General features: G+C 37.4%; 2 protein-coding genes across 5 annotated transcripts in view; both read right to left on the bottom strand.

Moving 5' to 3' along the window:
• Positions 1-3,803: 3,803 nt before the first annotated feature.
• On the bottom strand, positions 3,804-12,478 carry LOC127180098 (ovarian cancer G-protein coupled receptor 1). 4 transcript variants are annotated; one of them, XM_051134034.1, is made up of 4 exons: positions 12,081-12,477; positions 10,622-10,783; positions 9,168-9,269; positions 3,804-5,257 (listed from the first exon to the last, which is right to left on the bottom strand). In XM_051134034.1, exon 4 carries the CDS (start codon positions 5,166-5,168, stop codon positions 4,131-4,133), a length of 1,038 nt encoding a protein of 345 aa, XP_050989991.1. In that variant the 5' UTR covers positions 5,169-5,257; positions 9,168-9,269; positions 10,622-10,783; positions 12,081-12,477; the 3' UTR covers positions 3,804-4,130. The 4 variants fall into 4 exon arrangements, with proteins under 4 accessions (XP_050989991.1, XP_050989992.1, XP_050989993.1 ...); XM_051134035.1 differs by lacking the exon at positions 9,168-9,269 and having other exon boundaries at positions 12,081-12,478; XM_051134036.1 differs by lacking the exon at positions 10,622-10,783.
• Positions 12,479-13,429: 951 nt separating this feature from the next.
• ccdc88c (coiled-coil domain containing 88C) overlaps positions 13,430-26,179 on the bottom strand; it is a 76,200-nt gene continuing 63,450 nt past the window's right edge. The window contains exons 26-30 of the mRNA XM_051134017.1: positions 25,162-25,368; positions 21,831-21,905; positions 21,683-21,742; positions 18,363-18,592; positions 13,430-15,734 (exon numbers count right to left, since the gene is read on the bottom strand). Of these exons, the coding sequence (XP_050989974.1) occupies positions 14,859-15,734; positions 18,363-18,592; positions 21,683-21,742; positions 21,831-21,905; positions 25,162-25,368 (1,448 nt within the window). The 3' untranslated portion in view covers positions 13,430-14,858. The remainder of the gene's footprint in view (positions 15,735-18,362; positions 18,593-21,682; positions 21,743-21,830; positions 21,906-25,161; positions 25,369-26,179) is intronic.

Here is a 26,179-nt window from a genome sequence, read left to right as displayed (position 1 = left end):
TCTTTCTTTTTTTTAATGGGGAATTGATTGCTGCCTCCAGTTTGCATTAAAGGGGTAGTTTGGTCATAATTTATTAATAATTATTTATCTGTTTTCACTATTCATATGGGACACGTTTTCCTCCGTAATAATATTAAAGTAATATAGAAGAAATGAGATAGGCAACACATACTTTAATGCGCAAAGTATGCAGGCAAGACTGACAAAGGTCTGGTGAGTAGAGACAGGAAATGTAACAGATTTAATCATGTTTTTGCACCACATGTGTCATATATTTACTGCAAGGTTTGCTAAACCATTTTCAGTAGTTTGTCTCTTTACATTTATGACTAATACTATTAACTCTTATATCAGCGTATTATTACTGCTATAATGCTGTTTTTACAAGCAGTTTTGACACCTTTTTTTGGTCATGTGTAGTTTTAGCTTTAGCTAGGCAGCTATCTGTGATAAGATATTGATTAAGCTGTTTTGCGTATATTGCCATCTTGTATCTTTTGTAAAATTTATTGCACTATTGCACTAATTTATGCACTATTCATAATTAAATATTATTTCTCTGTGCTTTTTACACCCCTGCTATACAGCACAGCATGATTTCTCTCTGTGTACTCTGTAACAATACAATCATTGCCAGTGATTTGTACAATATACAACAACACATACTACCAATAATAAAAAGTCCCATAACCTGAACTGCAGTCACTATGTGAAATCATTAAAAATAACCTGATGAGTACAGTCTTGATTTGGTTACATATACATAGAATCTGCATGCATGTTGATTATTCATTGTAAACATAGTTTGAATGAGCAGGAATAAGAGAATACTTCCACATGTCTTTTCTTTCAGTTCTGGTCATTCCTGGTATTAGCTGTTATCACTTCCATCTTAAAAAATGTAAACACTGCACCAAAAACTAATCACCTTTATTTACCTCAGTGGTTGTGCAAACAGAAAATCCATGATTTCTGGAAGCAACCATCAATCACTTCTCCCTCATCTATTTTCCCAGGATATGAAGTCACACTGGGAAGCTGTCCAGGGTGAAATGGTCTATATGGGGGTGGTTGACTCTTCACACCCACTCTGTGCATCTTCAATTGTTTGTGTGCTCCATGTCTAACCATGTAAAAGGTGAGTAGGCAACAAAGCAGCTTCATTGCTTTTGTTTTCTTAGAGGAAAGGTTCACCCCAAAATAAAAATTCTATTATCATTTACTCACCTTCACAATATTCCAAACCTGAATGACTTACTTTCTATTGTGGAATGCAAAATTCCTGCTTAAACACCAAAAAGAACATAAAAGCACCATAAAAGTACAAATCATGTTGTGCAATTTAAATATTCAATGATAATACAGTGGATAACGCCACTGGTTGTCATGTTTCCTAACTAAATCTGGTATGCAAAGTTTGCATCTGCAAAAAGAGATTTCCAGTGATAACAACAGACCATAGGCATTAGGGTGAGTAAATGATGACAAAATTGTGAATTTTTTTTTTTTTTTTGGGTGAAGTATGGTATTGAAGGAATTGAAACTTATGACGCTTGAACGCAGACATAGTTTTAGTCAAAGGTTTTTGGACACAGTTTTTAACGGCTACATGCACATGTAGCTAAAGGGATTTGAAACAGTACAGAAAATGTTTAGCTCATCGGTTCCCAAGACCTCAAATGTCAACCACTGGTGATTATCAAGGTAGCAATCCCTGAGCATTACACCACATAAGAGTAGCATGTTAGCTTGCCAAAACCATGAAATATTGCAATTTAATTTTAGAACAATACACAGGAAATGCAAAATGAAAAATAATATGCAGCTGCGCATCTACGATGCTTCCTTTGTCCACAGAAAAGCCTGTAGCTAAACTGTATGATGTCCATTGTATAGATAATTATGGATAATTCATCCAAAAATGCGAATTCTGTCATAAATTACTCTGTCATGTCGTCCCAAACCCGTAAGATCTTTGTTTATCTTTGGAAAACAAATCAAGATATTTTTTATGAAATCTGAGAGCTTTCTGACACTGCAATGCAACTGACACATTAAGACCCAAAAAAATAGTAAGTATTGGTGGGAGAAGCTAAACGTTTGGAAGCTACGAATCAACTGAACCAATTCTTTCGCAAAATGATTCACTGTTTTAAAGTGCGGGTGACGCCTGCTGGTCAAGAATGTATAAATGCAACAAAAAACAGATTTTACAAACTCAATGCAAATACTCTCTTGAAATAAATTAAATATGAGGTGTCTGTAAAATATGATTTTTTAAAAAAGAATTATTATTAGTGCTATCAAACAATTAATCGTGATTAATTGCATCCAAAATAAGTTTAATAAGTTTTGTTTACATAATATATGTGTGTTTACTGTGTTGATTTATTATGTATATATAAATACACACACATACAGTACACAGTATATTTTGAAAATATTTACATGTATATATTTATATTCATATAACTGAGATATATAAATATATTTAATATATAAACAACATATTTTTCTTGAATATATACATGCATATGTGTGCTTTATATATGTATATATATATATATATATATATATATATGCACAGTGCATACACGTTATGTAAACAAAATCTTTTATTTTGGATGCCAGTAATCGTAATTAATCGATTTCATAGCACTAATTAATATTAATTTGCAGGGATTGTTTGTTTTATGGAGAGTTAGTCTAAACAGGTCTATTAAATACTACTCATCATTTTAAATACACAGATGTCTCGTTAAAAATGTCTACAAATTGATAAAACTCAAATCTTAAAGAAGTCCACTTCCAAAACAAAGGTTCACATATAATGTACTCACCCCCTTGTCATCCAAGATGTTCATGTCTTTCTTTCTTCAGTTGTAAAGAAATTGTTTTTTGAGGAAAACATTTCAGCATTTTTCTCCATATAATGGACTGATATGGTGTTCCGATTTTGAACTTCCAAAAGGCAGTTTAAATGCGGCTTCAAACGATCCCAAATGCGGCTGTAAACGATCCCAGCAGAGGAAGAAGGGTCTTATCTAGCGAAACGATCGGTTATTTTTATTTAAAAAAATACAATTTAAATACTTATTTTATTTATTTTTTTTAAAGATATATTTATAGGCTTTTTATGCCTATATTTGGAGAGGACAGTGTAGAGCAGATAGGAAAGCATTGGGTGAAGAGAGAGGGGAGTGGGATCGGCAAAGGATCACGAGCCAGGATTCAAACTCAGGTTGCCGTGAGCGCTGTTGTGTTGTATGTCGGCGCACTAGATCCTTCTTTCTCGGCTGGGATCATTTACAACTGCATTTGGGATTGTTTGAAGCCACATTTAAACTGCATTTTGTAAGTTCAAAATCGGGGCACCATATCATTTCCATTATATGGAGAAAAATGCTGAAATGTTTTCCTCAAAAAACATAATTTCTTTACGACTGAAGAAAGAAAGACATGAACATCTTGGATGACAAGGGGGTGAGTACATTATATGTGAATCTTTGTTTTGGAAGTGGACTTCTCCTTTAATGACTCGAGATTAGGTAAAAACAATAGACACTGATTTGCTGCTTGGTGGCAATCTCAATAAACTCACAGAGTTGAAGTTTTAAAACGTTTCGAAACAGGTATGACGTAATGAAGCCATGTTTACTGAAATCTCATGACTTTGGCAGTTTGATTCTCGCTCCAAACCACTGTTTTGAAACAAATGATTCGCAAAGATTTCGAAGCTTCATTAAGCAGTGTTTCTAAAGTGGATATCACTAGTAGTAAGGTACTCTCCTGAACACGCTGCAGAGGCTGACACGGAAGAGAAGAAATTGTTGAATAATGTTATTATTTTTGTTTTCTTTGCACACAAAAAGTATTCTCGTAGCAGTTGAACCACTGATGTCACATGGACTATTTTAACAATGTCTGTACTACCTTTCTGGGCCTTGAACATATCAGTTGTGTTGCTGTCTATGCAGGGTCAGAAAGCTCTTGGATTTCATCAAAAATATCTTAATTTGTGTCCTGAAGATGAACAAAGGTCTTACAGGTTTGGAACAACATGAGGGTGAGTAATTAATGACAGATTTTTCATTTTCGGGTGAACTATTCCTTTATCACCACAAAAATGTTCAAACGTCAGTTTTGTTCTGTTGCAAGAGTGTCACTACTGTGGTACCAGTAACATTATCATTGGTGACTGCAAGCTCGGTGCAGTGCGTGTTGAACCTTCCATGACTTTTTGAGCAACAGCATAAGACCCGAGTGCAAGCATCCTGAGCCTTCTGGATGCCCTTCTGGGCACTCTCACTGATAAAACAATAGAGCGCTGGATCAGCCACACAGTTAAAACTAGTAAGCAACAGAGAGAAATGGTAGTAGTTGAAAATCCTCTCTATGAACTCGCAGTTCCGCTCAAAAATAGTGCGTACCAGCAGGAAGACGTGGTATGGTGAGAAGCAAACCAGGAAGATGACGATGGTGCTGGTCACCAGGTACTTGATGCGAGTTTTCTGTGAAGTCTGCGTGCCTGCACTCTTGCCCACCGCTTTAAGGACTCGAAAGTATGACACGGAGAGGATTCCTAAAGGGAACAGAAAACCTATGTAAAACCTGTAGTGGTTTATTGGGTACTCCCATGTCTTCATGGGATAGTGCTCAAAGCACACAGATTGGTTGTGCTTGTCCCTGCTGAGCTCCTTGTGCCGGAAGAACACCACTCCTACGGCAAGCTCTTTCAGCCAGACCACCGTACTGACCAGCGCCGCTGCTCGCACTGTTCGGAAAGCCGAGAAGCGAAAAGGGTAGACCACCGCCAGGTAACGATCAATAGAGATGCAACACAGAAAACCAATGCTGACATAGATGTTCTCATAGAGTAGGAAACCACACAGTTGACAGAGCCACTCTGAGCTGCTCCAGTCGTCCCCTTGGAAGATATACTGGAGCCAGAGTGGCAGGGAGGCCAGGTACAGCAGATCGGATATGGTCAGGTTTAACAAGTAGACCCCCAACTCATTGCGGGCTTTCAGTTGGAGCCAGGCATGGTAGAGCGAGTAAGCATTGGCAGGAAGACCCACGAGCAGGACAAGGATGTACGCACCCGAAAACAGATATTGGTGAATCTCGTGGCTTATGGTACAGTTTATTTGGTCCTCAGACATGTTCATCTTTCTAACCGCATGTTCGCAGAGTCTTATTCAACAAGTGTAGGTGAGTTCATAATTAACAGAGGCCTCCAAAGTACATTCCATGGATTCTGGGGGAAGCAAACAAAACAGTATGTCAAATGATTAGCATACCCAAATACCACCACAGTAGGGGTGTGCGATATACAGTTGATGTCAAAAGTTTACATACACCTTGCAAAATGTTAATTATTTTACCAAAATAAGAGGGGTCATACAAAATGCATGTTATTTTCTATTTAGTACTGACCCAAAAAAGATATGTCACATAAAAGACACAGTGTCCACAAGAGAAAATAATAGTTGAATTTATAAAAATGACCGTTTAAAAGTTTTCATATGCTTGATTCTTAATATTGTGTTGTTTACCTGAATTATCCACAGCTATGTTTTGTTTAGTGGTAGTTGTTCATGAGTCCCTTGTTTGTCCTGAACAGTTAAACTGCCCGCTGTTCTTCAGAAAAATCCTTCAGGTCCCACAAATTCTTTGGTTTTCCAGCATTTTTGTGTATTTGAACCCTTTCCAACAATGACTGTATGATTTTGAGATCCATCTTTTCACACTGAGGACAACTGAGGGACTCATATGCAACTATTACAGAAGGTTCAGATGCTCACACAATGCATTAAGAGCTGGGGGTTGTAAACTTTTGAACAGAATGAAGACATATACATTTTTCTTATTTTGGCTAAATATCATTTTTTTTTTCCCCATTTAGTACCGCCCTTCAGAAGCTACAGAAGATACTTACATGTTTCCCAGGAGACAAAATAAGTTAAAATTACCCTGATCTTCAAATTTAAAAAGTTTTCACCCCCCAGTTCTTAATGCATTGTGAAGAACCTTCTGTAATAGTTGCATATGAGTCCCTCAGTTGTCCTCAGTGTGAAAAAATGGATCAAAATCATACAGTCATTGTTGGAAAGGTTTTAAATACACAAAAATGCTGAAAAACCAGACAAATTGTGACCTGAAGGATTTTTCTGAAGAACAGCAGGCAGTTCAACTGTTTAGGACAAACAAGGGATTCATGAACAACTATCACTAAACAAACAAACAAAAAACACAGCTGTGGATCATACAACACAGTATTAAGAATCAAACGTATGTAAATTTTTGAACGGGGTCATTTTTATAAATTCAGCTATTATTTTCTCTTGTAGACTATATGTAAACATCTTTTATGTGAAATATCTTATTCAGGTCAGTACTAAATAAAAAATGATATGCAATTTGTATGATCCCTCTTATTTTGTTAAAATAACATTTTGCAGATTTTGCAAGTTGTATGTAAACTTTTGACCTTAATTGTATATTGTCTACGGTAATATTGTTATTGTTGTTTAAACAACATGCGATTTGACATTAAGTATATCACAAAAACCAAACAAAAACACCCAGAAGAGTGCAGGCATCCACTACATGGCTACTGCTCAAACACATTTAGAGTTCATGCTTTCACTGCGTGATTTAGTCTATTAAAATACATTTAGAATTCCTGCAAAATTCAAGATAAAGGGGCAAATATGCTCCCGTATGACCTTTGTATGTCTTTTATATTTATATCATCTGATATTGTTAATATAACGAGTATTTTATTGTTGTTGTTGTTGTTACAAATATAAGCTTGATTGCAAATGTCATATTGATTTTATAAAAAAAAAACAATAAACAAGTTTTATTGACTTACAAAAACAGCAGTTCCTGTTTTTGCTCCATTCCTTCAACAAAAAGCCACAGTTTTACAAGCCACAGCAGAAGTGTTTTACATGTCTGAGCAACATGGCGTTTCGTTACTGAATCAGTCAGCCATTTGAACGAATCAGCTGAGTGAATGACTCATTCATGCAGTGATTTGCCACCACCTAATAGGGATTTAGGTTTAAATTTAAAGTATAATTTCTTTCTTTTTTTCCCCCATTAAACAGCCTGTGTAAATGAGTATAATGGTGCTTTCACACCTGGCCCATTATTTTGGAACCTGGCACGTTTCCCCCTTTAGCTCGGTTAATTTGTGCATACGTGAACACGCCAATCACATTTGGATCCACGACAAAACAATCGGTCCAAGATCGCTTGAACGAGATGGTCTTGGCTCGATTGAAAAGGAACTCTGGAGTAGTTTGGTTGTAGTGAGAAAGCAATCTGATCCAGTGGACCACGAACCAGGCTCTATCACAATGTATGATGAGTAATTATGTAAGTTCTGTGAAAAGCAGTAGCTTAGTTATTTTTCTAATACTTCTTAAAATGAAACTGTGAATGTCTGTGGGTGAGCACATCTTCGACATTCAAAATAAAAGCGTGCCTTTTCATTTTATAATGTCGTTTAATTGCTCTTCTTCGTAGTAGGTTTTAAAAATGTTTTCCTGACGAAGCCTGGACTCCTGCTCAAAATGATAAATTAATATAACGACAGCTACAAAAACCCAACAATAAGCCCACAAAGCTGCTTTAGTTTTATTCTGACGGATGACAGCTATGTGCAGAATCCTGGAAAATAAACCGTGGAACTCTAACCAACGAGAGGACAGTTTATTCGTACATGACTTGTATTAACAAATTTGGTCAGTTTGAAAACTTGAATAAAAAGCAACATTGTAATAATTTTAATCCCTGTTTCGGAACAAAGCAATTGATCTACAGGTGTTGAAAGCACCCTAAATGTCACTTCAGATGCAGCTTCTGTTCCACCTCTGCATTGTAAATGCATTTGTTGATCCCAATTTCATTTGATTGGTAACAGCCCTACAGTATCTTACTATTCAAATTTATTGATTAAATTGAATAATTTGACACAAAAGATGATGCATACTTTCAATTAGATTAGGAAAAATTGGACTTATAAAGGTTAAAAATGCCCATAAAAGGTAAAAATCAATTTAAACTTATTGAAAAGTTTTTTTTTTCTGTTACTGCTAAACTAACCACCACACAGAATAAAGCTTTGGGAGTCAGCTGTCCACAGCAGTCCTAAACATGTCAAAATACCAGCACAATAACAAGCTCAGCAAATTATCATCTAGTTACCATTATCAACAAAATTCCAGGAAATATCGAGATATCATTTTTTGCAATTATCACACCCCCCTACACCACATTATTCCTACAACCCAAAAAAAAAAAACCCTGATAAACTACAACTTTCACTGAGATTCTGTTGTACGTATTGGATGTCATGGGAAAGTTGAGTTCATCTGTGAAGGTTATCTTAAAAAATCATAAACTTTTGATGGCTTATAGTAAAAACTTGGTTTGTCAAACTGATTTGAGTTTTTTTCAGTTCAAGCAGACAGAAGTTGTACTTCTGCATGGCTGAAAATAGCTTTGTGAGAATGTTATCAAGATGGCATGCTAACCCACAAAAGTTTTGTGTGTGGGCTGTGTATTTCAAACTCTGAACTATTCTAAATGTACAGGAAGAGATATTGAAGGATAAATTGAAGGAAGTGAAATGCGCTCTTTAAACTCATCTACTAATTGCACAATATGCCATATGACTGCACAATACGTCTTTTGCACTAGGGTTTGACGTCTGCGTGGGTATTTTCTTTATTGAGCAAACCATCTTGAACATCTTATATATAAATCCTAATTCATCTCATGGATTTGAGTAACATGCGTTGCCCTTTTCAATCTGACTGTGACCTGTTTCGCAGATTGGTTTATGAAAGGATGTTAGATATAGTGGGATTGAGACCTTGGCTTTAGTAACTGCTGAGGAACATATAATAGACCAATAAAGCAGCGTGAACAACGTGTTTCATCACCAATCTATTATATTTTAGCTATGTGTCCTTGCATCTGAGTCATACGCTGACATATTCATGTCTGCTTAGACATGACGAACATCATACAAAATTACCCACAACAGTGTCTTAATATGGGAACGCTTTTCTGTTCTCTGAAGTTACTTTGGATTTTGGATTTTATAGACTATACGGAACCATTTTCAATATCAGACTTATAGACGGACTTACCTATAGAGATTTGACATTTCCCAAGCAAACTATGAGCTGTTTTCCTCTATGAAACTTTGATGAAGGCTTATACTGTATTTGACTATACAAGTAGTTCACTTCCTGTTCAGAACAAGAAATTGTTTGGTCAGAGTAATGTAGAAGTAGTAGAGAGGCAGTGTGTCACAATGGTTTTTACTGTGAGTATAGGCTGTTCGTACGCACATTTCACATCAACAGTCAAATGCATTAATCATTACTAATTATAGAACAGATTTTTTTCAGCCAAACTGTAATGACTGTGGTTGCTGAGCAATGTAGAAACATAGAATTCAGCTGAAGTGTGGTCATATATGTCCATCTATCTACAACAGCTTCAAACGCATCTCATCCAATCAGAATTCAAAGTCAAATCTGTTTTATAATCTGCAACGGACTCATAATTTATGGAAATTCCCAAACACTAAATTCAAAATGTGAAAAATCTAAATGTGTTTTTGCATGTTAACCAACTAGTTTCAAACTCTTTTAAATTAAAATACATTTTTAATTGCATACAATATTTTTCTTTTATGAAAATTAACATAGTAAAACACTAAGTTCACAAATAAAATATATTGTTTATATTGTTACTGCCTTGAGTTTTTAATAAATTTTTAATTTAATTAATTTGTAGTTACTGCCGTAAATAATTTTAATAAATGTATAGTGCTTAAAGACACTAACTTGATGAGATTCATACATGGCTTAATAAATTGAATACTGATATAACTTACCAACAAAATGACAAATTTACATTTGATTTTAAAAAATTGCCTCATCATTTCAGAACAGCACCGCACACCACTGATATATGTGACCCTGGACCACAAAACCAGTCATAAGTAGCACATGTATATTGGTAGCAATAGCCAACTTTACGGGTCAAAATTATCGAATTTTCTCTTAAGCCAAAGTAAAGATCATGTTCCGTGAAGATGTTTTGTAATTTCCTACCGTGAATATATCAAAACTTAATTTTGGATTGTACTTCATTTGGACAACTTTAAATGTGATTTTCTCAATATTTAGATTTTTTTTGCACCTTCAGATTCCAGATTTTCAAATAGTTGTATCTTGGCCAAATATTGTCCTATCCTAACATCAATGGAAAGCTTTTTTATTCAGCTTTCAGAAGATGTGTCAATCTCAATTTAAAAAAATTGACCCATATGACTTGTTTTGTGGTCCAGGGTCACATATATAGGGGGCAGCCGTGGCCTAATGGTTAGGGAGTCAGGCTTGTAACCGAAAGGTGGGGAGAGTGAATAACCAGCGCTCTCTCCACCCTCAATACCACGACTGAGGTGAGTCCCTTGAGCAAGGCACCGAACCCCCCCCCCAACTGCTCCCCGGGCGCCGCAGTGATAGCAATATAGCTGCCCACTGCTCTCTGTGTGTGTGTGTGTGTGTGTGTGTATTCGTTCACTACTCACTATTGTGTGTGTGCACTTGGATGGGTTAAATGCAGAGCACAAATTCCGAGTACGGGTCACCATACTTGGCCACACGTCACGTCCTTTCCTTTCCTTATAAACCGTTAGAAATATTCACCTCACAATTAGCCCCAGTCTCCCATACTTCCAATTCTTGCTTAACTGAAATTATGAAACACAAAACACAGCTGAGCACGTTTAGCCAAAATAAGGTTAAATTTTAGGGACTCACTGTCTAACATAAACCCAGTAACCCTACTCAGCAAAGGAGAACGTGTGCTTGAACGTGCCTCTCTATATATGCTGACATGCTTAATTTGACATGAAATGTTTAACCTATTGAAGCCATGTACTGTAATCCCAGCAGTAGCATTTGTGACCAGAGTTTGATATGGTGTAATACAAATAATATATATATATACACGTACACGCAACCGGAGTTTGACATGTAAAACGTTGTAATACAAATGCAAATATATATATGAAGAGTACAGATGCAAATCCAGCTAAATCCATCTGACTGCTTTCTTTAAAAAATGCCCTTTTTTTTTGTTTTCTTTTTGTTTTTTGTTTTTTGTATCAGGCTCAGATGTATAGGTTTCTATGTAGGTACTGGTACTTCTGATTGGGCTGAGGCTGTTATTTTACCGAGTTTGAAGAAAAATAATTTGATGGACGTATAATATGTGTCGAGAGCATTCACTCAGTATCATTATCTCATTTTTGACCGAGATGGCTTTTACTGGTTTTGCATCTGAGCTCTTTATACACACACACATACACAGTATTTGGTGCATGTAATCTTCGGGTTTATTACTAATTGCTCTTTTGCGCGCGACTGATCACATAAAATTAAAGTACTTCAACATTAAATAGGCTATATATATATTATATATATATATAATATATAATGTAACCCTAATTCGGCATTTGCGAATAAAGCGTTTCTCTAACTTGAACCCTTACATGTGTTAAACCACGTTCATTTGTAACCGTCATTGGTAGCACAGCTTCATAAATGTGTCTGAATAATTTCAGAGTAGTCTATGTTGGTCAGAAGTGCCATAGATTCTCACTTGTAGTCCGTGTTTGTGAAATAATCTTGCTGATGAGCTATGATTATTGTAAAAGTGCGTTACAAGTACCTGTTGGAAAGCCATAAAATATTAAGCAGAAGCAGCTTCATTTATTTGCCCAGTTCGCTAAACGAATAGCATAGTAACCGTTCTTTCGGGCAAAATGTGCTAAAGCAGTCATTATAATTTCCGTGCGAATTTTACAAGCTTATATAAATTAATATAGGAACTCATTAAACGTTTTAGAAATATTCTCATTGCATTTCTTTGTCCTGCTTTTTTATTTCATTTTATTTTTTTATTGACAGTAAGACAATAAGTGCTCAGTTTACTGTAGCGACAATTACGGTTAACGTATATGAGATTTAATGAAAGTGCATTACCTTAAAATAGCTGGCTGTAATCCCACGCGACTCATTCGAGGCATTTCTGAAGTGTGAACATCATATATCCTCAAGCTCAACAGCTCCACCGACCCTGTCATAGAGATTATCCTATTTCTAGTCGTTTACTTGCGGGGGTGAATTTTTTTTTTTTTTTTTTTCTTTCAGAAATATCATCGCACTCGGGATCCGGGGTTGTCGCGTCGGAAAAAGGGGGGGGGGAAAAAACTTAAATTGCGTCAATAGTTTTTACGTGATTACTCAAAGCGAAACACTCATCTGAAGCGTCCTCCCCAGACAACAGGATGTGTCTCATATCCTATTGTGACCTGCCTGCACAGACAGCATGCTTGGCCATTGCAGCTGCGCTCCGAGTCGGCTCAAAGGACATGAAACTGACCACAGCGATAATGTCCGAAGTGCTGTCTAGGTAGGCAGCTCCTTCGCATAATAGCCTCACGTGGGAATAAGGGTGATTATGTAGCGATTTATGAATGAGTAAACATTTAAAAGGTTTCCTCAGTGAAATTGTTCACAGCGCCGGGAACTAGCGCAAGAAAAAGGAAGTCAAACTGTTACATTCTTCGAATACTCGCACTTCGGTGTCCAATAACGTTTCTAACGCATTTTTGAAATATAGTAGATATGTTTTATAAACCGATATTAACTGTATAAACAAATATGTAAATATTTTCCTGCGTTGCACATTGTTTAACCTCGTTACTGCATGATTTCCTCAGTTACAAATGTAACATTAAGTTTCCTTGGTTGTCAAAATTTTAACGAGTTCATTTATGTGACAGGACAAATAATCTCATCTCCTTTCTCAGTTTTTAGCTTCGTTTCTCAAGCTTGTTACCAAAGTTACTGAAATAAGACCTTCTGGAAATTTAGGAAATATGAGATTATCAGTAATATTTGGTGCCAAATTAACTGCACAGATCAAGTGGAATAAATTATGCTAAAGTTTATGTTAATTTATTTCAGTTACACTTTATTTTGATAGTCCACTTTAGACATTCTACTAACTATAAGTAACTTTGCAACTACATGTCAAATAATTCTAATTAATTTGCAACTACACATCTACTAACTCTCAGAGCAGGCTGTTAGGTTAAGTTTAGGGTTAGCAGAATAAGTTTAAATATACTTGCAAAGTTTAGAATAGCGTTAGCTATTAAACAGACAGTCTACTAATAATTTAACTAGTTGACATGAAGTTGCAAAGTTACTTACTGTTAGTAGAATGTCTAAAGTGGACTATCAAAATAAAGTGTTACCATTTATTCTGAGAGCTATTTATGCATGTCAGAAAGTAATAATTTACTCATTTCATATTCAACTCCAGAGATTATTAAAAAAAGCTTTATTACAAAGAGTTCAGGTTTTGGAAAACAGCTTTCTCTAAACAGGCTTCTATCATTCACAAACTTTACATTAAGTGTAGAAGTTGTTAGGATATCTACTCCTTACATCAAACAAACACACAATATCTTACAGGTACTGATCTATGTTCATGTGCGGTAGTGTATAAAAACAGCTGTATATCTAAAAATCGCTTAACCAGTAGTTGTGCACGTTCAAACAGAAGGAGATTCTCCTTATATTCACACACCCAGTGTGAATGCTGGATCCAAATATATTTTTGTGAAGATCCACCATTGCCTTTGGTGGTCAGCTCTTGCCTTTGACTTCAGACCATCAGAAGTTGGAGATGGTGACACGAGATGGCAGAAAAGCACCACTGAAAGGGAACAAGGGGTGCTAGGTTGGTGACGAGAGTAAGGGATCCCATGGGCTTTTTTTTAACTAAATGCTTCATGTAGGAAAAAATATATGCATAATAAGACAACTCCAATCTTCCAGTGTTCAACATCATTACACTTAACCATCAACCACACACAAAAAAAAAGCAATTTAGGAAAAATGAGGCTGACACACACATTAAAACAACACAAACAAGTGTCATTAATTGTCTCAAGGACATTAATAAATAAACGTCTGGTCATTAGAACAGCTGTGCAGTGTTATGAAATAAATGTGCTGGAAAAACAAAACTAAACACTAAACTGAGCTTCAGTTTCTCTTTAGTACTATTCTAAATGCTTGTGTGAAACTGGGCAATATGTCCAGTACTCCAGAACCCCCTGAAAACCCATTCCTGATACATTCTTCCAACTTATATCACAAGGTAGGTGCTGTCTTATTCTCACGTCCAACAGTCTTCCGTCGGCCTCTCTCTTTTTGGCTCAGCGTTGCGTGCTTCTGAACAAAGTCTGAGCCAAACCCAGGTCCTGCAGCAAATGCATGGTCACCCACAAGAAGCAGAAAAGAGCAGATTGTTTGGTATGTCAGCAGGGAGCAAATGAGAGAGAGGCCGCTTCCCGTAATGGGTCCCTGTGAGGCTGTCTCGGTGATGGACCTGCGACTGTCCTTCGCCTCCTAAAGATGGATGCAGTCGGTACTCAGTAATTACGCTGGGAGTGGCTCCTAGCACACAGCCCAACGTTTGTTTTCCACTTTCAGAATAGAACGTGAACTGGCCTGCCATGGAGCTGCGGAAAGCTGAAATCAATGGCATTCGATTGGATACGAAGGGGAAGAATACATTCAAGTGCCCCATATAATCGTTTTCAGGTCAGTGTGAACATGTGCAAGACCGTTAAAACGCAACTGGTGCCTTTGAAGCACCTGATGAAACTTAGAGAGAAAGGACATGACCAGTCTCCCCAGAGCTGCCTGGGGCTTTTATTTGTTTACAATGCAGTGGCTGAGATTCTACACACAGCCATACTCATACCAAACAGTCTGTGGGTCATTGTTGGGATCGGGAGAAGCAGGCTTGCTGGTGGACTGCTCCTTGGTGGTGTAGCTCAAGTTCGCATTGTCTGCTTTCTTCAACAGAGGCGACTCTACCTGCATTTGCTCCCGAGGTTCCTCCTCCAAATCCTTCAGCCTCAATGCTGATACGGCTCGCACGGGAGTCACCATGGCCACCTCGCCACGATGGGGGGCTGCTCGGGTTTGAGCAGGTCCAGAACGGACCGCTCCTGCTCGGCTGCTACCGCTCCCAACGTAGTCCCGTTCAGCCTGCAGTGACACAGGCGGACTACCCAGGGTCAACTCGTCTCTCGGTGGCGCGAGAGATAGACGCCAGGGGTCCACGGACACATCTCCAGGCAGCGGCGAAGAACCAGCCAGCCTAGCCGACATCGGTCGTTCTCTGGCAACTACTCCGGACCTCCTAACCACCACATCGTTTTGGCTGGGAGAACCTGCTTCGGTGCGGTAGCTGTCTGGCCCATTGGAGCGGAGAAGGTCTGCGGAGGCTAGGCTGAATGTGCGGCTCAGGCTGGTGCTGCTGCCCGCACCTCCGCGAGGACTGGACTGCTGCAAAGGTGCGAGGCGAAGTCCTGCTCCTCTGTTAGGAAGGGTTTGCGACTGAGGAGGAGGTGTGGAGGTCTCGGTGAGCCGAACGCTCGGTTTGACGCTGTGTCCAGGTTTGGGGGCCCGACCATCTAGTTCTGGTGGAGTAGACTTGATGGTTGGCGTGACGTAATTGGTGGGTGTTTTAGCGCCATCTCGCAGAGGGACAGGGCGAGTAGATCTGGTAAAATAATCAGTCATCAGATCCTCTCGACTTCCTGTCTGCACCTGAAAAACATTGAAATCATCATAAATATTTTTGTGAAAAGACTGGTTTTAAATGTGCCCCAATTCCAGTATTAAAATGGAAATTACTTGTAGGTTTCCCACACTTTTTGATGCTTAGGACACCCTTTTCTCGTTAGGAACTCCCTTAGTATAATAAAAATGCGTTGTGGGGTCTCATAAATGCGCGTCAGACTAATATGAAAGAGAAGAAAATGTTGAAGTTATTCTTGTTTTCTTTGCGCACAGTTTTCTCGTAGCTTCATAGCATTTTGGTTGAACCATTGATGGACTATTTTAAAGATGTCCTAGCTACCTTTCTTGGCCTTGAACATTTCAGTTGTGTTGCTGTCTATGCAGGATCAGAAAGCTCTCGGATTTCATCAAAAATATCTTCATTTGTGTTGCAAAAAAAGATCCACATGTAATTACACACATAAGTAATGAATGATAGAATTTTCATTTTTGAGTGAAATATTCCTTTAACTGCAATAATATGAAGCTTTGCTTATGGCTTTTTCCACTGTCATTATACTAAAGAGAAATTCTTATATATTTGGAAAATATGAGAAAATTTAATTAATTAAAAAATTACTATGAAAACGCAATAGAAAAATAATGTACTTTATTTCAACAGAGGGGTACAATGTTAGATAAATACATATTAAAAAAAAATAAATAATAATTATTCTCATTGATAAAACTAGTGGGTTACCTATGGAAGCCTGTTTCTGCCACTGAATAAAAAATAAAAAAGGGTTTTTGTGATTTATATCACAATTCTGTTTTTCCCCCTCACAATTGAAGTTTACATCTCGCAATTCTGACTTTTTTTTTTATAAAGTCAGAATTGCGAGATACAAGAGACTTTTTGTCTCAGAATTGTTTATATCACTTGATTCTGAGACAAAAAGTCAGATTGATTTGCAAGTTTATATCTCATAATTCTGAGAAAAAAAGTTAGAATTGCAAAATACAAAATCGCATTTGCGACAAAAAGTCATAATTGTGAGTTTATCTCGCAATTCTGACTTTATTTCTCACAATTGTGAGTTTATTTCACACAATTCTGAGGTAAAAAGACTGAATTGTGAGATAAACTCGCAATAAGGTTTTTTTTACTTTTTTCTTTTATTCAGTGGCGTGAACAGGCTTCCATAGTGAACTGCTTAATGAATTGTTAAAACTGAATAAAACAACTGGAATTAATGTCATGATGTAAATATGACAGTAAATATTAATGTGTATAAAAATAACTCTCATTACAACTCATTAAATAAAAATAACTCTCATAACTCATTTTGGCGGATAGTCAATGCCGACACCTATATATTTCCTTCTATTTGGAAACAACACCAAGTCTCCCCTGTGCGGAAATTATAAGAAAATAATTTTTAATTTCGGTTTTTAACAAGAACTTGTTTGTTAGAATTAATCATTAATGTAGTTCTTTTATAATGACAGTACATTGAAGCTTTGAAAACTTAAAAAGATTTTACGATTTTTTTTTTATTCATGTAACCTATAGCTTCTGATCTTAAAATCAAAACATACTCATGATTTTAAGACCTCAGTTACTGCTTAATTTAATCAGAAACAGTCAAAATGTTATACGTGTTTTTCACTTTCATTTTATTAGAAGCAGGCCAACAGCGCCCCCTATGGAATTAAACTCCTTACTGAACAGCCATTAGTACAGGGCAGGCTGCCTCTGCTGCCGTTGCGTATGCTACTATTGTTTACTCTATCACACACTGAACACGTCATCATCATTCAGGCAAAACTTTGCTTCAAGAATGAGCCACACAACTGACCTGATCTAATTGCTAGCACACTCTGAGCATATGTGAGTTATTCTTTTTATCAGCAAGACATAATCGGCATAATTTTTTATATTTGACCGTTGTCAGTATTTACATTTAAACCCTTTATTGGCCAATTCCGATATCGGTTCGATAATATCATGCATCCCTACTTATTTAAATTAAATTAAATCCTAAATGAAATCAACTTCTGCAACTTTTTTCAGACAAGATACTTTTTTCACTAACTCCCAAAAAATGATTGTTTTAAGAAATGATTTTTCCCTCAGATTTGTTCATGACGATGGAAATCCTGTGCATGCCACTTCTCGTAATTTTACAACAAACGCATTAAAATCCATTTCGGTGACAGACGGACTTGGGGATATGTGTATCAAATATGACGTGATATCAACTTTATTATGGCCACTAGCTGAAATGGTGAAGGTCCATCACTGCCAGTGTCTCCATTTCATGCAGCACTTAAAGACATTATCTTAATAATCCCCAATTAGCAAACAACAATCCACAGTGCAGGGACAAACAGATCAGATATCAGGCATAATTTATTTAGCAGCATAAATGTCTCTTCTGATCATGTTTTGAATTTAAAAACATCCATCTTGCCATTCTCACTGCATAAACATGCACCAAAATCTTGATCTAATATCCAAAGTGAGAAAGTAAACATCCTCAATCCAGCACACATTTTAAAAACCCCTGCAAACATATGCAGATTTTTCTAAAGATGTGTCAATTTCCTGAAAGGCCAAACCAAAATGAGTCTGCTGAGAAGTGCTACCGTGTTGTTAGTGTTAAACCAACTTACAGTGGGTGGGGACAGGGTATTACTCTCCTGCAAGAACTCCTCCAGGGTGACCATCTCGCTGCCAGGAGAGGACGGCCGCAGAGAAGCGGGCCGCTGGGAAGAACGTGAAGCAGATGGGGCATCGCAGGGAAGGGTGGAGCTACGACTGAGACGTGAGCCTTCATGACCCAGTCCAACGACATCATCGCTTGACAGACTGGCAGATCGGCCCTGCAAGCAGTCCAGAGAACCTGAAGGAAGACAGGAAATTAAAACAAACTGTAACATTTAAGAGTGTGAAATGTCATAAAAATGTGGACATTAAAAGGTTGCTAATGGAGGTTTGTGCCTGTCAGTAGTGTTATCCACACAGCGACTATAATCTCGCTCGGTCATTTCAGCATTTACATTCGCTAGCCTGTGTTTTTATAGAGAACCTAAATGAGAAAAGTGTTTTCCCCCCCCCCCCTCACACAACCCTGGACAGAAACATTAGAGTGATGTAACTGCCTTCGAATCAACATCTGACTTGACAGGGAGAAATTGGCCTCTGCTGAGTGCTGTTGGGCTTTTACGTGACACTTTGCATGGTAATGAAATCAAATTTCCTCTACTGTTAAAGATCTGATGTGAGAGGTTTTGCAGAGCATTTATAAATATGCTGCTATGCAGTTTTAAAGGTGTTACTAGTTACTAGGTGGTTGCTTAATGTCCCAACTCAAGAGACCATATCCAGTCATCCAGACTATTTGATTTTTCTGCATGGTTTATTATCCACCAAACAATAGTCTGATGGCTTAGAAAAGCAATACTGCTACTTGGTCTTTTTTTGTTTCGTTTAGATGTCTTTGCATATCTTTTCATCAGTTTCAGTTTGGATGGTAGCGTTGGCATTCACACTTTGTCAAGTGAACCACATTAACAGTTAAGAGTTTATTTCACTCAAAGCAAACACACTAATTGTGAACACACCCTCAAAACTATAGAAAGCTTTAAGTACAATTTTTTACTAAAGGTAGTGATACTTGCCTCAAACACCATTAATGAAAAAAGAGCTTTTACAACCAACTCATTTGATTTAGTCTAAAGAGTTCACAGGAACATAATTAATAGCTTTCAACACTATGAAGTGATCCCTTATCAGTGATGGAAATAATGCAAGATGTTTATCATCATAACCACATCTTTTTATTATTCTTTGTTGGCAAGCACCACAAAACATCTTTCACACCATAGCGAGTGAAAATGAAAGAAAACTAATGCCAAATGAGTAAACCATCCTAAAGGTTGTTACAACGGTATTCTCACATAGTCAGACCTTGACTAAATGGCAAAAGAACTCAACCACATTGTGGTCAAAAAACACCCACTTGGAAAGATTCAGTCTGGCAAGTACAGTTGCTTCCCAAATATATTTGTTTTTATGTGCCATTTATTGTGATTGGTTCATCTAAAATACAGCTGAGGTCAAAAATGTACATACACCTTGCAGAATCTGCAAAATGTTAATCATTTTACCAAAATAAGAGGGACCATACAAAATGCATGTTATTTTTTTCTTTAGTACTGACCTGAATAAGATATTTCACATAAAAAATGTTTACCTATAGCCCACAAGAGAAAATAATAGTAGAATTTATAAAAATGACCCTGTTTAAAAGTGTTGTTACCTGAACGTCACAGCTGTGATTTTTTTGGTTTAGTGATAGTTGTTCATGAGATAGTTTGTTCTTTCTTCAGGTCCCACAAATTCTTTGGTTTTTCTGTGTATTTGAACCCTTCCCAACAATGTATGATTTTGAGATCTTTTTCACATTGAGGACAACTGAGGGATTCATATGCAACTATTACAGAAGGTTCAATCACTCACTGATGCTTCAGAAGGAGAAACGATCATTATTAAGAGCCAGGGGTGTAAACTTTTGAACAAAATGAAGATGTGTATATTTTTTTTTCATTTAGTACTGCCCTTTAGAAGCTACAGAAGATACTTACATGTTTCCCAGAAGGCAAAATGAGTTACATTTACCCTGCTATTCAAATTTAAAAAGACCCAACCTCCCCCCCCCCCCGGCTCTTAATGCATCGTTTTTTCCTCTGGAGCATCAGTGAGTGTTTGAACCTTCTGTAATAGTTGCTTATGAGTCCCTCAGTTGTCCTTAGTGTGAAAAGATGAAGCGTATGTAAACTTTTGAACAGGGTCATTTTTATAAATTCAACTATTATTTTCTCTTGTGGACTATATGTAAATAGTCTTTTATATGAAATATCTTGCTCAGGTCAGTAAAAAATAAAAAAATAACATGCATTTTGTATGATTCCTCTTACTTTGGTAAAAAATAATAACATTTTGCAAGATGTATGTAAACGTTTGAGCTCAACTGTATACACTGGAGTTGAATTTCCAGCACCCATTACTCCAATGTCACATGATCCTTCAGAAATCATTCTAATATGCTGACTTGCTGCTGAACAGCTGTGCTGTTTAAATGGATAATTCATCCAAAAAAAAACTAAATTCTGTCATTATGTCCCCCCAAACCTGTAAGACCTTCCTTTATCTTCAGAACACAAATTAAGATATTTTTGATGAAATTTAAGAGTTTTACCTGCATAGACCACAACGCATCTGACACATTCAAGGCCCAGAAAGGTAGTAAGAACATAAAAATAAAATAGTGCAAGTGAAATCAGTGTTTCAACCAACATCTGTAATGTTATAAACCATAATGTTTTTGTGCACAAAAGGTATCCTTCATAAACTTATGCTTGAAAAACTGATGTCACATGGACTATCTTACTACCTTTCCAGGCTTTGAACGTGGTAGTTGCGTTACTGTCGATACAGGGTCAGAAAGGTCTCGGATATCATCAAAAATATCTTAATTTGTGTTCCAAAGATGGATAAAGGTCTTGCGGGTTTGGAACAACATGAGGGTGAGTAATTAATTTTACTTTCACTTTGAATCAATATCATGCGTCCTTGATGATTAAAAGTATTAATTTCTTTATAAATTAAATCTTACTGAGCCCAAACTTGAACAGCAGAATTATACCACAATACAGACCAACATAAATTATTTGCTTCATTTAAATCATTGTATTATTCATGATAAAATAATGCTTGCTCGACAACAGAGCAGTCTCTACAAATTAATTTTCGCAAATGTTCTTTCAAAGACATTTGTTTTACTCTGAGAAACAATTACTGTTTCAATAGTACTTGAGAGAGTGAGAAAGTGTGTGCGGGGGCGACAGTTTCCATAGCTGGCTAATGAAGTGGCTATGCATGCATATGCAACAGACCACACACACACACATACACACACACACCTACACACCTTTAGAGCTGACAGGGGAATTGCTGCTGGAGGTGAATTCAGCAGAGCTGGGTCGGTGACCTGTAGATGTGGGTACATATCAAATATAAGCACATAAAGAAAGCGAGGCTGTAGAAGCAACCTGTATTGATTTAGTTAATTCTCTTACCTGCGTTTCCATGGACACCGCTGCCAAAGACAGCATCTGGGGAATGATGGCGCAAATCTTCCTCTGAGACCAATCCTGCAAATAAAAGAGTGTCGCCCAACGATGAAGAACTGAATGTTTCAATATATGTAGAGTACCACTAAATATTATTATCACCACAATATTTATTAATTCAATTGAGTTTCCCTTTTAAAGATGGTCAACTAAGAACACTGTGATTATGGGACATGATGGGCCTTTGGCTACTGCTGTCTTCCTGTGACTGCTTGTTTACGCAGTGCAGTGGATATCTGAGAAAGCTTCAAGCACTTGAAAATAAACATTCATTAAGAGAGAACGCTTTGTTATTACGCTGACAGTGACTTGATGAAATGAGCTTTGGGCTTTTTGGCTGGGAGGTGAGAGTCATTGAGAGGGTCAGTGGTGTTTAAAGCTGAAGCCCTCATGTGTACATGGTGGTACATTGCACATTATAAACTCGCTAATAGCTAAATAAACTAACGTAGCATGGAAAACACAACAAAATCACTTAATGAAAACTTCAATGGCCGCACTTACATATGGAAAAGTAGAAAAGTTGAGTAGGCAGGGCTATTAAACTGAACACCAACCTATAGTTTAACCTCATGACTAGAAATCAGTTTAAAAAACTTGCTATCCACAGCCTGCTATTGATTACCTCAGGAAAATTATTTCCGTTCAACCCTCAAATTGAAAAATGAATGATGTTTATAGTACAACTGCAACTCCCAAAGCAATTCATTGAGCTAGAAAGGTAGTCCCATTTTATAAGGATGATTTACAGAAGACAACTTTACAGCTCTCAAACTTTTTACTGCAGAATCCAAAGCATTTAAAAAAAACAAAAAATAAACTTTAAATTCTTTCAAGTTTGGAGTCAGTAATATCTATAGAAATTAAAACTTTTATTCAGCAAGGATGTATTAAATGGATCAAAAAGTGACAGCAAATTTGTACAACATTATACTTAAAGAGAACCCTGGGTTTTAGGACCTGTATGGCTTAGAATAACAAATGATGTCTCTTACTGAAATAGGCAGTAAAAAAACAGTTTACCAGTTTACGCTATTTAAAAATATCCACATCGTTTTATACATATTTTGGACTATAGGAGGCGCCATTATTTTTAACGATGGAAATGGTTGCATTCTGTGAACTACTGGCGCTACCTGTTGCTATTTTTACCGCAACACAACTCAGAAAATAAAATATTGATGCGATGCCACATTGTGCAGCTTTTGGTTGTAATTTTTTTGGTTGTAATTTTCTTTGTAATTTTCAGTCAAAGGACAACAAGAGAAGCAATACAAGTCTTCACTGCTTTCCTAGCAATAAGAAGAGGAGAAAAGAATGGGAAGATGCCTGTGGACAAATAAAACTTCCTAAAGACCTGTGTCTATGTTCTCTCCCCTTCAGCCCTGATGCCTTTTAGTACTTTTAGTAGACCACAGTACCTGAAAGAGCTTACAAACGGCAGAGACAAGAAACGCTAGATGCCATCCTGGCAGGATGTAAACATACGGCACTTCTCATGACGCTGCAGCCACTAAAGGAGTTCCTCAGCATGGATTTCACTCAATATGGGAGACGTTTAGACTTATTTTTGGGAAAAACTGATGGTACGGCATTTGGTTTAAGCATGCACTTATATCCATCACCACATGTAAGCTGCAGGGTTAGGCTATGTTCACACTTGTGAGGTGGGAGAGAGAAAGGGGGCATGGGATCAGGAGGGGTCTGCAATCCGGGACTCAGAAAAGGGACGCCCGAACCCAAAGCGCAACGGCGCTATATGACGACACGCTGCCCGCTAGGCTATCGGCGCCACGTGTCGGTATTTGAAGTTCATGGGGAGGAGAATGTCGGTTCACAACAATAAAATAAGTCTATCTAACAGCACTTTGTTGTTGTTCTTGTTATGGAAATGACATGTCTCGCTACTGGCTTGTCATTGGTCAGCTGTCAAAAAGGCGTTTGACGTAGGGCATTTTTTTATTTATTTATTTATTTTTTTTTAGAAAAGTTGAACTTTTTTTAACTTGAAAAGACACTCTGAGCTGCAGATAAAGCGCTCAGGTTTATCATGGCCTTAGGTCATTGTATTTTTTGAGTTGTGTATTCAGTTGTGTTGCTGTAAAAACAGCAACAGGCAGCAACAGTAGCTCACCAAGTGCAACCTATTTTATATAATCGAAATAAAGGGTTTTTTTTTGTCCATACAATCAATGTATCAAATGTGGCTTACCATCCAAAATATGCAAGTAGTAGTAACTTTACATGGCCACTTAATCTAATGTTAACCAAGTAAAATGTGCGCTATTGTAGTGTCTGTGCGGAGTGTGGAAGATGAACAGTAGCACGCTCACTGCATAACAGATGGAGGTGCTGTTGCTGTCACTTCCTCTTAAAAGAGTAATACATCTTTCAAATATGTAAAGACTCCATTTATAGGACTGTATTTGTGTGCACTAACAATAACAACGAAACGTTGCGCTTTTGTAAAATAATGAAAGCAAACAGGATGCGCTTTCAGACAACTCGGTCTCTGTGAACTTAACCATGAAACTTCGAAAATCTGTGCATACTTGCCTTACATAAAAATATATCTATAGAGAGTGAAACGTCTACTTTCAAATGAACAAATTCAAATAGAAAACAATATATTCTCAGATTATGTATCCGTATGAAACATGCATACAGGTGCATCACTACTGCGGAGATAACGAGTGTCACTGACTTCATCTCTTAAGCTGAAAACAAAGAAAGCAGTTTATCAATACATTATTAAAACATTAATGCAGTCTCCTTGATGTTTTTCCCTGACACATTCATAATTAGTACATCTGCCTGTGCTCTGGCAAGCTTTATGCGTGCGTTTGAGTGCTTATCAGGCTATAAAGGCAATTAAAGGCTCATTATTATTATTATTTATATGGTTTATTAATAAATGTGCGAATAATAGTCGACTACTGTTTAAACTGAATGTCTACTAGTCAACCAGAAAAATCTTTAGTCGAGGGCTGCCCTACATACAAGTTTAAAACAACATGAGGGTGTGAAAATTATGGCAGAATATTAATTTTTGGATGAACTATCACCCATACCCAAAAGACTCCTTTAATAGTGAAAACTAAAAGCACCCCTAAAGCCTGCTGTAATTTCATCCCAATACAACACAAACCAACAAATCATGAAGTGCCTCTAAGGATGAGTAAATTTACTACTGTGCATGGCAAAATGAACACAGTCTGTCATTTGAGGTTCAAGGGCATTGACATATAGTCTACTAAACGACATAATTTAGTGTTACCCTTTGGCCTGCGTCCCGGCCGCATGCTGGAGGACGACGTGTAGCCTGGTGCATTGTGGGAGTTGCGGCTCAGTGGAGTTGAACAGGTGGCTCCTGGCTCTCGGCCCCTCCACCGAAACAGTTCTTCGTACCCGTTCATGCTTTCACTACCGCCCCCTACCGAGCGATAGCCCTCTCTGCCTCGGGACCCTCCACTGTCATTTAACACTTCAAAAAAAACAAAAAAAACAAGAGAAAGGTCAGTGTCTGTGAGTGCATACAGAGCATGTGCAGGGCAAGCGCTGCTGCTGGGCTCCAGTGATGCTGCAGGCAGCTGCGTAGGAGAAGGTGTTGGGGCAAAAGCACAAGCATGTGTTAGTAAAATTGGATCAACTCCAAAGAACACTTAAGCCATGGCACCCAAAGGGTTTTCATACACTTTTACACAGTTAAAGGAACGTTCCAGGTTTCAGGTGACTCATACTCATTGTTTCAGTTATACTTCTACATAGGACATTTACGAGGCAACTTGAATGACAAGGATGGCAAGTGATTCTATCATTATCTTGTTAGGGATAGTTCACCCAAAACTGAAATTTCATCATCATTTACTATTAACTTACCCTCCGGTTTGGAACAACAGTCAGAGTAAATAATGACATTTTCATTTTTTAGGTGAACTTTCATTTTAAGTCTTGTGGCTATACTTTCAACATACCGTATAGCCAGAAGTGCCCATTTCAACATACATTCTGGTGCAACGTCTTGCACCACAGATGCAGACATCAAACATGCATTTTGTTCGCTTTTACTAAATGAGAAACAATTTTTTTCTCAACGAACCGACATAATGCCACAGATGCTATCGATAGTTTAACTTGTATTGAACCCGAAACATTCCTTTAAGCTTGACTGCTGTGGCCAAACTAAAACACCAGCTGGAGCAATCTGGTGCTCCATGAGATTCAATTTATTAGAGTCATGCTGAAAATGATCCCTCACATGACTTTTAAAAGAAAAAACCATCAAGAGTAGTTCT

Source organism: Labeo rohita, chromosome 17 (genome assembly GCF_022985175.1).
Source record: "Labeo rohita strain BAU-BD-2019 chromosome 17, IGBB_LRoh.1.0, whole genome shotgun sequence".
Classification (NCBI taxonomy): Eukaryota; Metazoa; Chordata; class Actinopteri; order Cypriniformes; family Cyprinidae; genus Labeo; species Labeo rohita.
The sequence above is the reverse complement of the archived record's forward strand: the minus strand, read 5'-3'. Positions and strand labels throughout refer to the sequence as shown.

Coding starts and splice junctions, on each gene's coding strand:
- LOC127180098 (XM_051134035.1), bottom strand. CDS start 5,168: ATGAACATGTCTGAGGACCAAATAAACTGTACCATAAGCCACGAGATT.